This window comes from Equus caballus, chromosome 31 (genome assembly GCF_041296265.1).
Source record: "Equus caballus isolate H_3958 breed thoroughbred chromosome 31, TB-T2T, whole genome shotgun sequence".
Classification (NCBI taxonomy): domain Eukaryota; kingdom Metazoa; phylum Chordata; class Mammalia; order Perissodactyla; family Equidae; genus Equus; species Equus caballus.
In genome coordinates this window covers 1,159,804-1,173,473 of record NC_091714.1, presented here as the reverse complement: position 1 = coordinate 1,173,473, position 13,670 = coordinate 1,159,804, and the positions used below count along the sequence as shown (strand labels likewise).

General features: G+C 44.4%; 1 protein-coding gene across 36 annotated transcripts in view; it reads right to left on the bottom strand.

Moving 5' to 3' along the window:
* The window catches only part of WDR27 (WD repeat domain 27), a 213,696-nt gene that overhangs the window by 176,854 nt on the left and 23,172 nt on the right, over positions 1 to 13,670 (bottom strand). For 28 of the 36 annotated variants that reach the window (XR_002805250.2, XR_002805247.2, XR_011434333.1 and 25 more), the window contains exons 3-6: positions 8,970 to 9,111; positions 5,858 to 5,982; positions 2,848 to 2,961; positions 1,449 to 1,500 (exon numbers count right to left, since the gene is read on the bottom strand). Coding sequence is in view for 18 of the 36 variants with exons in the window: in XM_070256194.1 (XP_070112295.1) it covers positions 1,449 to 1,500; positions 2,848 to 2,961; positions 5,858 to 5,982; positions 8,970 to 9,111 (433 nt within the window). In the remaining 18 variants the exon portion in view is untranslated. Of the gene's footprint in view, positions 1 to 1,448; positions 1,501 to 1,983; positions 2,104 to 2,847; positions 2,962 to 5,857; positions 5,983 to 8,969; positions 9,112 to 13,010; positions 13,173 to 13,670 lie in introns of those variants that run through there. The other 8 variants (XR_011434335.1, XR_011434338.1, XR_011434339.1 and 5 more) reach the window with 2 other exon arrangements.

Below are 13,670 nucleotides of genomic sequence, written 5' to 3'. Positions count from 1 at the left end.
ACTAAACTTGCAACAGAACGACTCTTGAGCAACCCAGAAATAATAAAATCGTGCAAGTAGTGATGAAACAGTAGTTAAATAGATGTCTTTTTTTTTTTTAATTGTGGCCTAGGATGTCATTTCATTTAAAACTTATTCTGGGGGCTGGCCCCGTGGCCGAGTGGTTAAGTTCGCGCGCTCCGCTGCAGGCGGCCCAGTGTTTCGTTGGTTCGAATCCTGGGCGCGGACATGGCACTGCTCATCAGACCACGCTGAGGCAGCGTCTCACATGCCACAACTAGTAGGACCCACAACGAAGAATATACAACTATGTACCAGGGGGCTTTGGGGAGAAAAAGGAAAAAATTAAAAAAAAAATCTTTAAAAAAAAAAAAATTCTGAATCGAAACTGTCAAAAATTTAGGAGAATTAAGATAAATACATATTCAAAACACGGCATGTCCTAAATAAACTATAAATGACATCAAAATCAAGTTTGTAATTGTTTCCTTGACAGCCAAATAATAATTCCACATAATTAATTTCAGGAAAATAATTCCAACATAATTCCACAAGACATGCTTTATCCCTGAGATTGGTAAATGGATTCAATTTGTTAAAATATCATATTTTCCACATGGATAAATTAATCTCAGGAAGAGCACTGAATCTCTGGGGAAATATAACAGTAATTCTACCAGTCGCAAGGGATCTGTATATTCTTTAAGCTGTATTTTCATGCTACTTGTCCCAAGAAAGGAACTGTCTTATATTAACTTTCTATTCCCCTTCTCCACATAAACTAGATTGTGCACACGAGAGGTGCACAAGGAACGCTGGAAGCCGGTCTCATGAGGGGCTTGGGGGAACCCCGCACGGATGTCACAGGCAAGAGATGCTTGGGGACACCCATCGCCTGCAGCACGCCAGCCCCACAACGCTGCAGCCCCGAGGGCACCCACACTGCTCAACTGCATGGTCACGTGTTGGCATCAGCACCACCAAAAAGACAGTTTGCAGAAAGTGCTCAGCTGCCTGAGCTGTACAAGCGCTTCCTGCCCGAACCGGAGTCAGGCCTGCTCCTCTCTCCCGACCACACCCACTGGATCCATGTGCCCTTGGCCCTGCAGACCCCTTAGCTCTGGGCCCTGCTTCTCCGGGACAGTAGAGGACCCCCTTTCCCAAAGGCAGACAGCATCTTCCTTATAGTCCAGCAACATGCTTTTTTCATTTTCCAAAATAGAAAGGCTCAGACTCCAAGCATATGCTTATATTTTAAGATAACCCTCAAGAAAATTAACTGTTAAGTGAATCCTTTCAATGTGTGGATGGGAGTGAAACAGCCACTGAGGGGAGACACTCAGGTCCCCGTAAATGTCACAGCTCCAGCTTACAGAACAATACGTGCACCAGGAGAGCTGGGTTACACAGAGCCCATGGACAGAAAAGATGTAAGAGTTTCAAGTTACCTGTTAACACTGATGAGCTGTATATTAATGATCCCAGACGATGGTCCCAAACCTTTGACAGAGACATGTTTCTTTAGAAGAGGTAAAAAATTTTGCCATTATTGCTATAGCTTGAACTAATGCTTCCACCCAACTGCAAAACAATCTGTGTGAATGGTTTTCTAAAAGAGAAAATGGGGCCAGCCCCAGTGGCCTAGTGGTTAAGTTCAGTGTTCTCTACTCTGGCTGCCCTGGGTTCGGTTCCCAGGCACAGACCTACAGCACTCATTGGTGGTCACACTGTGGCAGCATCACATATATAAAATAGAGGAAAATTGGCACAGATGTTAGCTCAGGGACAATCTTCTGCAAGCAAAAAGAGGAAGATTATCAACAGAGTTAGCTCCAGGCCAATCTTCCTCACCAAAAAGAAAGAGAGAGAGAGAAAATAATAAAAAAAATAATAAAATATGGATATAGATAATAAAACCGTAGAAACACAATAAAAGATGCCCGAATCACACAGAAAAAAACTAGCATTTCCAGAAATAACAACCTGTGGATTGGAAGACCCAAGACAAGACAAGGCTGGAGACACTTCGAGCACCTAATCAACATTGCCAAGAGGAGGCGTGAAGCGTGCCGTAATGTGCATCCTGCGTTTACTGTGTGACCGGCACACTCTGCTGCTTTTCAAACATCGGCTCCTTCAGTGCTCACAACCCCCACGGCGATGGGCGCCAGCACATCCACTTTGCAGACTAGAAAAGTCAGTCAACTGTCAGCAGTTGGTCAGTCCTCGAGCTGGGGTTCTGGCCGGACAGCCAGCTCCCAGCAAGGAAGAACCCGCTTCAAGGTGTTTTTACCAGGCAGAAATTTCACGATGACAACCCCACTGTCTTCACGTCCTCTCCTCTCTCTACAGATGCATGTTAATGATGCTCCACTTTCCTTTGAACTGCGACGTGCACGGTCCCGTCTTTGTCAGTAAGACAACCATCATGACACTGGCCAGCCTGGGGTCAGATGGGAACTGAACTTGCATTTTAGGTTATTTTCTTCTCAAGCCCAATTTAGTTCTGATCAATCCTCTGATACTGGAAAACGGCTCTTCTGCTCCGGCCCCGAGGAAACGCCGGGGAGATAAATTAATGTTTTAGCTCCCCGAGGCCCTGGACTCGAGGAGGAGCATCCACAGTTGACTCAAACCCGTCTGGGAATGTGGGGACATGAGAGGGTGCTGTGAGGGCCTCACCGGTGTCCCGCGCCCGGCTGGTGACCCCCGCCAGAATGTGAGGCCGAGGTTCAGGACGATGGCCGTCATACGGAATGTGGTAGAATAATCACGCTTGTGGCGGTGACCATAAACTGAGCCCCTGTCGTATCGGGAAGCACAGATAGTCCAATGGCATCCACTTACCTTAAAGCTTCTGTCCTCAGACACCGAGACGAGCACTCGTGCTCGCCAAGCACAGAACTCAGCGGCAGTCACAGGGCCCCGGTGGCCCTCCAGCTCGGCTGATGTGGACAGGCTCTGGGAGAATTGTGAGAAGATCAGTAACTGAACGTTCTGGTAATTATTGTCATTAAGAAGTTACCTATATCCCACAGAAAATAGTTTCTGTTAAAATACATCCTACATTCCTTAATCCCCTCTTCCAAATTTGAAACTGTCTGTATATAGACCCAGAGGTTAAAACTCAGACGGCTGAGCTGAGACGCGAGCAAACACCGCAAGAGCAGCAACTTTAAAAGACAAAAGTGAGGCCAGCCTGGTGGCGCAGTGGTTAAGTTCTCATGCTCCACTTCAGTGGCCTGGGGTTTGTGGGTTCGGATGCCAGGTGCAGACCTAGCACTGCTTGTCAAGCCATGCTGTGGTGGTGTCCCACATAAAATAGAGGAAGATGGGCACAGATGTTAGCTCAGCAACAATCTTCCTCACCAAAAAAACAAAAGACAAAAGCTAACCCAGGCCGGCCCTAACCAAGCCATGGAGCAGGCATCTCTTGGCCCTTCTGCCCCCCGCACAGTCCACATCTGGCATGCTGGACCACCCAGGACAGCCCTGCAGAGGTGGGAGGAGGGGCTCCACTCCACCTTCACTCCCTCTCCCGCCCCATCAGTCAATGGGTGTCCACCCCACGCTCGGTCCTTCAGATCGCCCTCTCAGGCAGTTACTAAGACAAAACCACACGGTGTGTTCAGGCTACTGAGTCATCCTTCTTTCTAAGTCCTGAAGCCTCTCATGGCCCAGGCAGCCCCAGAAGACAGTGTCGGAAGCCAGAGCTCCCCAGCACTTGAGAGACAGGGCAGTGAGAGCACCCCACATCCTAAAGGTCACAGCCAGCCCCCAGAGGATGTTCCTGTGGGATCCAGGCACCGGCAGGGGGTGGGGGGCATTCTCCTTCAACTTCACATTCAGTTTAAATATCCCCTAATATACACGCATAAAAATATTGTTTCCTTTTGGTATTTTATGATTTTATATATATGTATTATTTTATATATATATATTTATATATATATTTTATATATATTATGATTTTAATATATATATATTTATATATATATATATTTATATATATATATATATATATATATATATTTTAAAGTTTTTATTTTTCCTTTTTTTCCCCAAACCCCTCCAGTACATAGCTGTATATTTTGGTTGTGGGTATCTTCCAGTTGTGGCACATGGGACGCCACCCCAGCATGGCCCAATGAGCAGTGCCATGTCCGCACCCAGGATCCAAACCGGTAAAACCCTAGGCCACCTGAAGTGGAGAGAATTAACTTAACCACTGGGCCATGGGGCCAGCCCTATGGTACATTTTATATTAGTTAAAAGTATCTTTACCAAAAAGCATTCAGTACTCAAAGTCTTTCAAAAAGAATTTCATAAAGTGTTTACTACCTAAGAACACTGTTAAGGCAATGTGACCTCTTCACGTACTTATGGGCAGCCCCCCGTGTCCATTAAATTATCTTCCCATGGTAAATCGGGTCACACTTCATAAGCCTGCGGCTAAGGACACACAAAAAGAACAACCGCTTCGGCCGTATTCACTTAGGAAACCGGAACGAACGTCTGCCGCCTCCCTCTTATTTCCGTGGACTTCCAAGCGAGTGGCTGAGACCCAACCCCGGGCTGACCATTTTCTCTTCCTGGGACACCTCATCCCCGTGAAACGCTAACAATGCTCAGTGTCCTCCTGGTTCAGTTTGGTGAGTTTTGTTACACTTGGCGGGGCCACCTAACGCCAATCCATTTAACCACCAACAGATGTTTGCACAAAGCGTTGTAAATATTTACAGCTCGAATACCAACCTATGCCTGAAGCTGTCATGGGCTAGCACTCTGGACAGCTCTCAAAGGTGCTCCCAGACCCTAGGACGCTCCCCACTCTGTCTGTGACTTCACTGACGACCTTAACCTTTTTAATGTGTGAGCCTCGATTTCACAATTTGGCCCAAAATTGTTTGAAAAAACAAATGTACACTCTGTACTCCAAACTGCCTGGCACACATTGGGCCCACCATCAATTCATCATCAGTTAAGATTTTATGACTAACATCCTTGCTAACGTAACCTTTTAATGTGGCTATGGCAAGAAAACTCTTTTCAGGCACACAGCTTCATTAACTGTATTCGTTCGGGAAACAGAAGACAAGGCATGATACCAGGCCTCGGGTGATCTATCTCCAAAACCAGTGTCAAGCAGAACACGAATCTGGAGGAGAGAGAAGGCCCCCCTGGGCCCCAGCCCACCTCCTGCTCTCCAACGCTTGGCGTTCCTGTAACGGGTCAAAGGAAGTTTACCATTTCACAGCCAGATACGAGATTTAAAAATCACAGAACCTGGAAGGGTGACACATTTACTGAAACTAAAGAAAGGAGAATGTCAGGGAAATAAACATCTTACTGAACACGTTTGTCTAAAGTCATCCCTGATACCCAGATCTCATGTAAAGTTTTCACAACTTACGTAAAATAGCAGTGTTGAATATGAGTGGCTTTCCAATTGCAAGATAAAGATATGCTTTCAGTCATTCCCCCTAACATCTTTACAAAAATTTGCCCAATTAAAAATACTGCCGAGGGGCCGGCCCGGTGGCGCAGAGGTTAAGTGCACACATTCGGCTTCGGCAGCCTGGCGTTCTCCAGTTCGGATCCCGGGTGTGCACATAGCACCACTTGGCAGGCCATGCTGTGGTAGGCATCCCACATATAAAGTAGAGAAAGATGGGCATGGATGTGAGCTCAGGGCAAGGCTTCCTCAGCAAAAAGAGGAGGATTGGTGGCAGATGTTAGCTCAGGGCTAATCTTCCTCAAAAAAAACACTGTTGAGACAAGGCAGGCAGGACCTCAGCACCTGGGAGGCCCCATCAGGTCTGTGCCCCACTCACCTCACGCAGGTGTTCAATCTTACCTCCACATCCAGCACCAGTATTTTGTTTCCGGCACATGCCGCAACCACCCGATCATCCGGACAAAACCTTAAACAGAGCACCTTCCCCAGAAGGGTGCGCATGACCGTCCCTCGAGGAGTCAGCCCTGGAGGGAGTTTCCGTCATGAGTGTCAGGTCATCAAAGCCTCCTCAGCATGAGCACAACCGCCGTGCCCTCAGGGGAAACACTGCCAGTTCAGCCCCATGCTAAAATCACACGCAGAGGAACCAGAAGCTGCAGTAGGATGTTCACTCTTTGAGAGGATTGAAAATGTGGAATATAAATAATCTCCTGGGACTCAGCGTCGTTAAGGATGGCAGTCTTCAGGAAGGCTGCATGTGCCCACACGTGGCGGGGGTCGTGCAGACTGGCCTGTGCGCCCTAGTCCTCCCTCTCCGAGGCCACCGCGGCTGCATCCAGCCTTGTGACCTGCTTTGGCCCATGTCAGGGAGACAGAAGGGACAGTGTGCCCATCTGAGTCTTGGCCTCCAGGGCCTCTCCACCACAACGAGGACATCTCCAGGCCGATCTGCAGGTCCCAGTAGGGCCACTGGGGACCAGAATTGGACCCTCTGGCTGCTGAGTTGAGAATAAAATGCCTGGCTGGAGGGGCAGGTGGAGCAGGCAAGCAGGTAGAAGGCCAGCGCAACAATCCTGGAGAGGCTGCCGGTGGTTGAACCTCCATAGTGGCAGTGCAGGTGTGAGACGTGCTCAGGCTTTGGAGATATTTTGAAGGAAAAGCAGATGGAGTTTGCCATGGGTGGATGGGGTGTGAGAGCGAGGACGAGGGATGACGCCACGGTTCCCCGGAACCACTGTAGGAAGATGGTGGGCAGGATAGCTTGTGGGATAAGGCGGATCAAGACAGGCAAGTGGGCGATGCTATGAGACATCCACAAGGATGTGTGCAGGGCCAGGTCACACGTGAGGCTGAGGCTGGGAGGGAGGGCTCAGCACAAACAGAGGTGGCAGCTGTCAGTGTATTTGCATTTCCAAAACCTAGAGGGCTGGATGCCATCATGACGGGGTGGGGTGGGGGGTGGAATGCTCTCTAATGGGGAGAAGGAAAAGCTGGTATGCCCACATTGGGAGGTGGGAGGATGAGGAGGAGCCAGCAGAGGGGACAGGGAACAAGGTACCAACAGGATCCCAGGGCTGAAAACCGCCCGATGACACAGTGCTCTGAGGCCACTGGTCATGGACCACGTTCTCAGTACAAGAGCAAACCCAAATCATTCCTGGACATACAGGTGCCGTCACGCAGCACACCAGCCACGTGGGCCCCCAAACCAACCTAGCTGTGCTGGATCCTGCCTGGCCGCATAGCGGCCGCCGATGGCCTATGGCTCATGGGAAACCCTCCACTACAGCCCTGAAGTATAAGGCATAGAAGGGGCTTGTCCTGATCCCACTGCAGAGCTGCGGGACCCAAGGAGCAGTTCCAGCATGCCCGCCATGCAGGGTTCCACAGGAGCGTCAGCACCATGCCTCAGGGCTCAGCTTCTGCCCACCGTCCTGGCAGAGACCACCACGCGTCAAAGTCCACGTGAGGTTCTGACGAGCAACTTAAAAATAAACTTTGGGAGTACAGCCCCTTCTAACATGGAGGACGGCCTATTTACAAAGACCTCTGCAGGGAGCAGAGAACTAACGTGTGGGTCACTATTCACATGCACGTGTGTGTGTGTACTACATATGGATGTGTGTGTACTATATACATGTATGTATGTAATATGTATGTGCTACGTATGTATGCACATGTGTGCTATACACATGTGTGCTTATATGGGCATGTACTGCATGTGCGCATGTGTGTGTGCATTGTGTGTATATGTACGTGTGCATTACTATATACACATGTGCTTATGTATGTGGGTGTTATATATTATGTAGCATATATGTATGTATGTATGTATATATGCACTATAAACACATGTATCTGTGCCTGTACTATGTGGGCACTATATATGCTTGTGTGTCCCACAAGTGTACGCATGCATCTGTGTATTATACACACATGCATATGTGTGTTGTATGCACATATGTGCACTGTATATGTATGTGTGTATGTACTATACGTATACGTGTGTAGGTACCTAAGTATGTACTATATAGGTATGTGTGTGCGCATACTGTATATGCATGTGTGTGTGTGTACTATATATGTGTATGGGTACCTACATATGTATGATGCATGTGTGCGTGTGTGTACTATATATATGTGTATGGGTACCTACGTATGTACAATACATGTGTGTGTGCTATATATGTATGTGCAGGTACCTATATATGTAGTATACATGCAATGTGCACATATCAGTGGTGATACCCTGATATTGGAGTGCTCAAACTACAAATTAAGTGAAGGTGGGGTATAAACTATTATATATGCTGTTGTCTAAGATCACTTGACATTTGATCTTTGGAGTAATCCTACAAATTCTCAATGTAACTGCATGAAATGTGAATTCTGTAATGTGGTCCTCACCTAACTCTTCAGCTCCATCTGATGGATCTCTGCTAACATCACCAAGCTCCAACCATATGGGCTCATTCTCAGCTCTTCCAACAAGTCAAGCTCTTCACAAGGAGGGCCGAGCCCAGACAGATCCCTCTGCCTAAAAAGCTGTTCCAACGAGCACTGTGCCAGTCCCCAACACCGACCCTTCCACTGGGCTCCCCTCATCCTCCAGCTCAAACATCAACTCCTCAGATTACACCACGTAAATGTGTCCTGCCACGTTTTCTGTCAACACCTTACTTGCTTATTTGACAACCACTGTGTCTCTGTAGGGAAAGAATATTTCAGCTTGCCTACATGTTTTCAGAGTTCTGCAAAAATCACAAATTTCAAAATAAGAAAATCCATAAGATAAAAACTAATGAGCCTCTGACATCAGCTTCACACACAGCAAAGGTCAGTAGATCTGAATGGCCCGGTGTGCTTCCAAGATAGTACATCTAGCTTAAATGTCCGGTTTCAGGGATAAAGTAGTAAAAATGATCCCAAACTCCCTTATGCTACCAAGTGTATCTAAGGATGAGTTGTTCCCTTTGTACATTCTTTAAAATGCGTTTTAAATTTCATTTACCTTCAAGCACTTTCTCTCTGCATTCATCCAGTTTCCACATTATAACACAGTCTTGTGATGCGGAACAGATTAGAAGCGGATTCGCTGTGTTTCCAAACGCCACAGCAGTAATTGGCTGCTGGTGCCCTCTGAGGATTAGACGCTGAAAAATTAACAAAAAAACAAAACATCATACATTATAGATAACATTTAAAGAACAAAAGAACATAACAACCTAACCTCAGACCTAACTAATTATATGGAATGAATTTTTCAAACATATTTATTAATCATTTATTAAAATTCCTGTTTATGTACTACTAAATTATTCCCTCAAGTTAACCATTTCACTGTTACTCAGTATCACGTGCAACGCACACTAGGAAAACGATGCAGGTGACCTCACCCCTCTATTTCTTCATTATTTATTAATTAACAAATGCATATTGCATCCCCACTGCATGCCAGAAGAGGTAACAGCTGTGATGGATATTGAAGGATAATGAAAATAACAAGGATTTGACAAGAAGAGGAGAGCATTCGGGTCTCCGGGAAAGCAAGGCATGTTAAAGAAACTGCTGATGCAAGCAAAGTAACAAGATGAAGGGAGAGAGAGGTGGGGCTGGGGTATGAACAGCCTGACCACCATGTAAGGAGTCTCAGTAGAGCTCTAGGAAATTGGAAGCCAGCAAAAATGTACAAGCAGAGGCAAGCAATGGCCAGATTTAGTTTCTAGGACATAATATGGTTGCAAGTGTAGACTAGAGACTAGAGTAGGGGATCCAGGCAAGACCAAAACATTCCAAAGGAGAAGCAATAAAGGCCTGGATGAGGCAGCAGAGCTGAAGACGGGGAGGAGATGACAAAGTGAAGGCTCGGTGACCAATGGACGTGGAGAGATGGAGCAAAGGAGTCAGCGTTACAGGGGAAATCCTGGGTGAACGACAGCATGAGGAAGATGGGCTGGAACCAAGGTAGATGAGGTTGTCTGGTCCACGGTAAGCGGAGGTGCGTACAAGTGGAAAGTACGTAAACAGGAGGCAGTGTGATAACGTGAGGACAAGGACAGCTCCACCCTGGTCACGGCAGGCTAGTTCATGGTTACCAACCCTCCAGGCAAGAATGACAAGAAAAAAATGGACAAAATTTTCAAACATATATATGTATATTTTAAGGCATCTTGGAGTAATAAATTAAGATCACAGAAAAGAAAACTGAGGGAAGTGGTCCCAGCACCTGAGGCCACTTCTCCCATGAAGACACCTATCAAAAGGCAATTTCTGACAATTCCAGCAAAGGCAGTTGAGAAGCTGAGATATTTATGGGGCTAAGGGCACAAAAATGGTGTAATTAAATCCATCATTCTCAGGGGGAAAAACAGAAGCATCTTATTGGGAGAAGGACCAAGAATTCTGTCACCTTACAGAGTACTTCTGAGAACAGAATCGATAGCCTCAAGCTCGAGGACTCTATCCATTTTTCCTTTAAAACCCTATGGATGGATTTTAATAAATTCCTGCTTTAAAAAAAGAATACAACCTACCGAGGTGGAGGAGTGGCATGTTGCTCCACACCGTTGGCTAACAGACCAAATGAAACAAAATAACCCTCACAGGTGCTGAAACCTGTCTTCTGGGATCACTGATGCCCTCGCCAGCCAGCTATCAGAAGCAAACAAACTCTCTCTGGAAGAAGTTAAGATCATCCAGAGCCTCAAACCAGCTGTACTTTTTTTTCATATGTAATGTCCAGCAATCAATCAAAAATAATCAGGTATTCAAGGAGACAAGATCATCCAGTCAAAAACCAAGAGAAATAAGACACCAAGGAAAACACCCACATGCCATCCAGATGGCCTTGAAACCAACCAGAACTGACCTAGATGTTAGAATTGCTATATAAGGATGTTAAAACAGTCATTATAACTTTATTCCATATGTTCAAAAAATTGAATAGAGGCACCGAATATATTAAAAAGACCCAAGTCTAACTTTGAGAGATGAAAACTAGAATGAGAGATGAAAAACACACTGAGAGGATTGACAGCAGATTAGATGTTGCAGAAAAAGAAATAGATGATTTGACTAGGCCTATGTCTACTAAAGAAAATGAACCAATAATTAATAACCTTCCAAAGCAGAAAGCAGCAGGTTCAATGGTGAATTCTACCAAACATTTAAGGAAAAATTATACCAATTCTCTACAGCCTCTTTCAGAAGATAGAAACAAAGGGACTACTTCCTAACTCATTCCATGAAGCCAGCCTTATCTAATACCAAAACCAGACAAAGATATTACAAGAGAAGAAAACTGTGGACCAATATCTCTCATGAACATAGATGCCAAAATCTTCAACAAAATATTCAAAATATTAGCAAATCAAACCCAACAATGTATAAAAAGAATTATACATCATGACCAAGTGAAATTTATTCCAGATATACAAGGCTGATTCAACATTTGAAAACCAATTACTGTAATCCATTACTACAGGCTAAAGAGGAAAACTTACATGATCATATCAATAGATGTAGAAAAAGCATTTTGACAAAATCCAACGCCAATTCATGAAAAATTCTCAGTATACTAGGAATAGAGGGGAACTTCCCCAACTTGATAAAGAATATCTACAAAAAACCTACAGCTAACATCATATTATCATAACATCATATCTCACCATTAAGTGAGAAAGCAGAAGCGTTCCACTACGATTAGGAACAAGGCAAACATGATCCCTCTCACCACTCCTTTTCAACATTACACTGAAAGTCTTAGCTAATGCAACAAGAGAAGAAAGGAAATAAAAGGTATACAGATTGGGAAGGAAGAAATAAAACTGTCTTTGCTCACAGATAACATAATCTTCTATAGGGAAAATCCAAAATAATTGACAAAAAAAAACTCCTGAAACTAAGCAATTAGCACAAAGTTGCAAGTTACAAAGTTAATATTAAAAAGTCCATCATTTTCGTCTATATCAGGAATAAACATGTGAAATTTGACATTTAAAACACAATACCATTTACATTAGCACCCCAAAATAATGAAATACTTAGATACAAATCTAACAAAATATGTACAAGATCTCTGAGGAAAACTACAAAACTCTGTTGAAAGAAATCAAACAACTAAATGCATGGCTAGGAAGACTCTATAGTGTCAAGAGGTCTGTTCTTTCCAACTTGATCCACAGATTCATGCAATCCCAATGAAAATCGACAGACTGATTCTAGAGTTTATATGGAGAGGCAAAAGACCCAGAATAGCCACACAATATTGAAGAAGAACAAAATTGGAGGACTGCCACCACCTGACTTCAAGACTTCCTATGAAGCTACACTAATCAGGACTGTGAGGTGTTGGTGAAAGAAAAGACACACAGATCAATGGGAGCGAACAGAGAGTCAGAAATAGACACATACGTATAGTCAACTGATCTTTTACAAAAGAGCAAAGTCAATACTATAAACTCCTACAAGATAATTTAGGGGAAAATCTAGGTGAATTGAGTTTGGCAATGAATTTTTAGATACACCAAAGGCATGCTCCACCAAAGAAAGAATTGATAAGCTGGACTTCAGTAAAATTAAAATTTTCTGCCTCACAAAAGATACTATTAAGAGAATAAAAAGACAAACTACAGATTGGGAGAAAATATTTGCAAAATATATATCTGCTCAAGGACTGTTATCCAAAGTACACCAAGAATTCTTAAAATACAACAATAAAAAAACAACCCAGTTAAAAATTAGGCCAAAGACCTTAACAGACATCTCACCAAAGAAGATATACAGATGGCAAGTAAGCATATGAAAAGATGCTCCACATCATATGTCATCAAGGAAACGCAAATTAAAACAGCAATGAGACCGCTACACACCTATTAGAATGGCCAAAATCTGGAACACTGACAACACCAGATGATGGTGAGGATGCGGAGCAAGAGGGACTCTCACACATTGCAAAAGGGTGCAGCCACTTTGGAAGACAGTTTGGCGGTTTCTTACAAAACGAAACATACTCGTAACATATGATCCAGCAATCATGCTCCTTGGTATTTACCTAAATGAATTGAAGATTCGTGTCCACGCAAAAGCTTGCACACTGATGTTTATAGCAGCTTTATTCATAACTGCCAAAACTTGGAGGCAATCAAGACATCCTTCCGTAGGTAAATGGATAAATAAGCTGCGGTACATCCAGACAGTAGAATACTATTCAGCACTAAAAAGAAATAAGCTATCAAGTCATGAAAAGTCATGGAGGAAACTTAAATGCATATTACTATGTAAAAGAAGCCAATATGAAAAGGTTACAGACTGTGTGATTCCAACTTTATGACATTCTGGGAAAGGCACAACTCTGGAGACGAGAGGTCAGTGGTTGCCAGGGGTTAGGGAAGAGGGAGGGATGACTAGGCAGAACACAGAGGATTTTGGGGACAGTGGAAATACTCCATATGATACTATAATGGTGGATACATATCATTACACATTTGTCCAAAACCAAAGAATATACAACAGCAAGAGTGAACCAATGTACAACACCCAGTGAACCATCTGGGTGACGATGATGTGTCAGTTGTTCATACAGCTGATAGGTTCATCAATTATAACTAATGTACCATCTGGTGGGGGCTGTTCATAACGGGGGAGGCTGCATATGTGTGGAGGCAGAGAGTATATGGGAATCTCTGTACTTCCCTCATAATTTTGCTGTGAA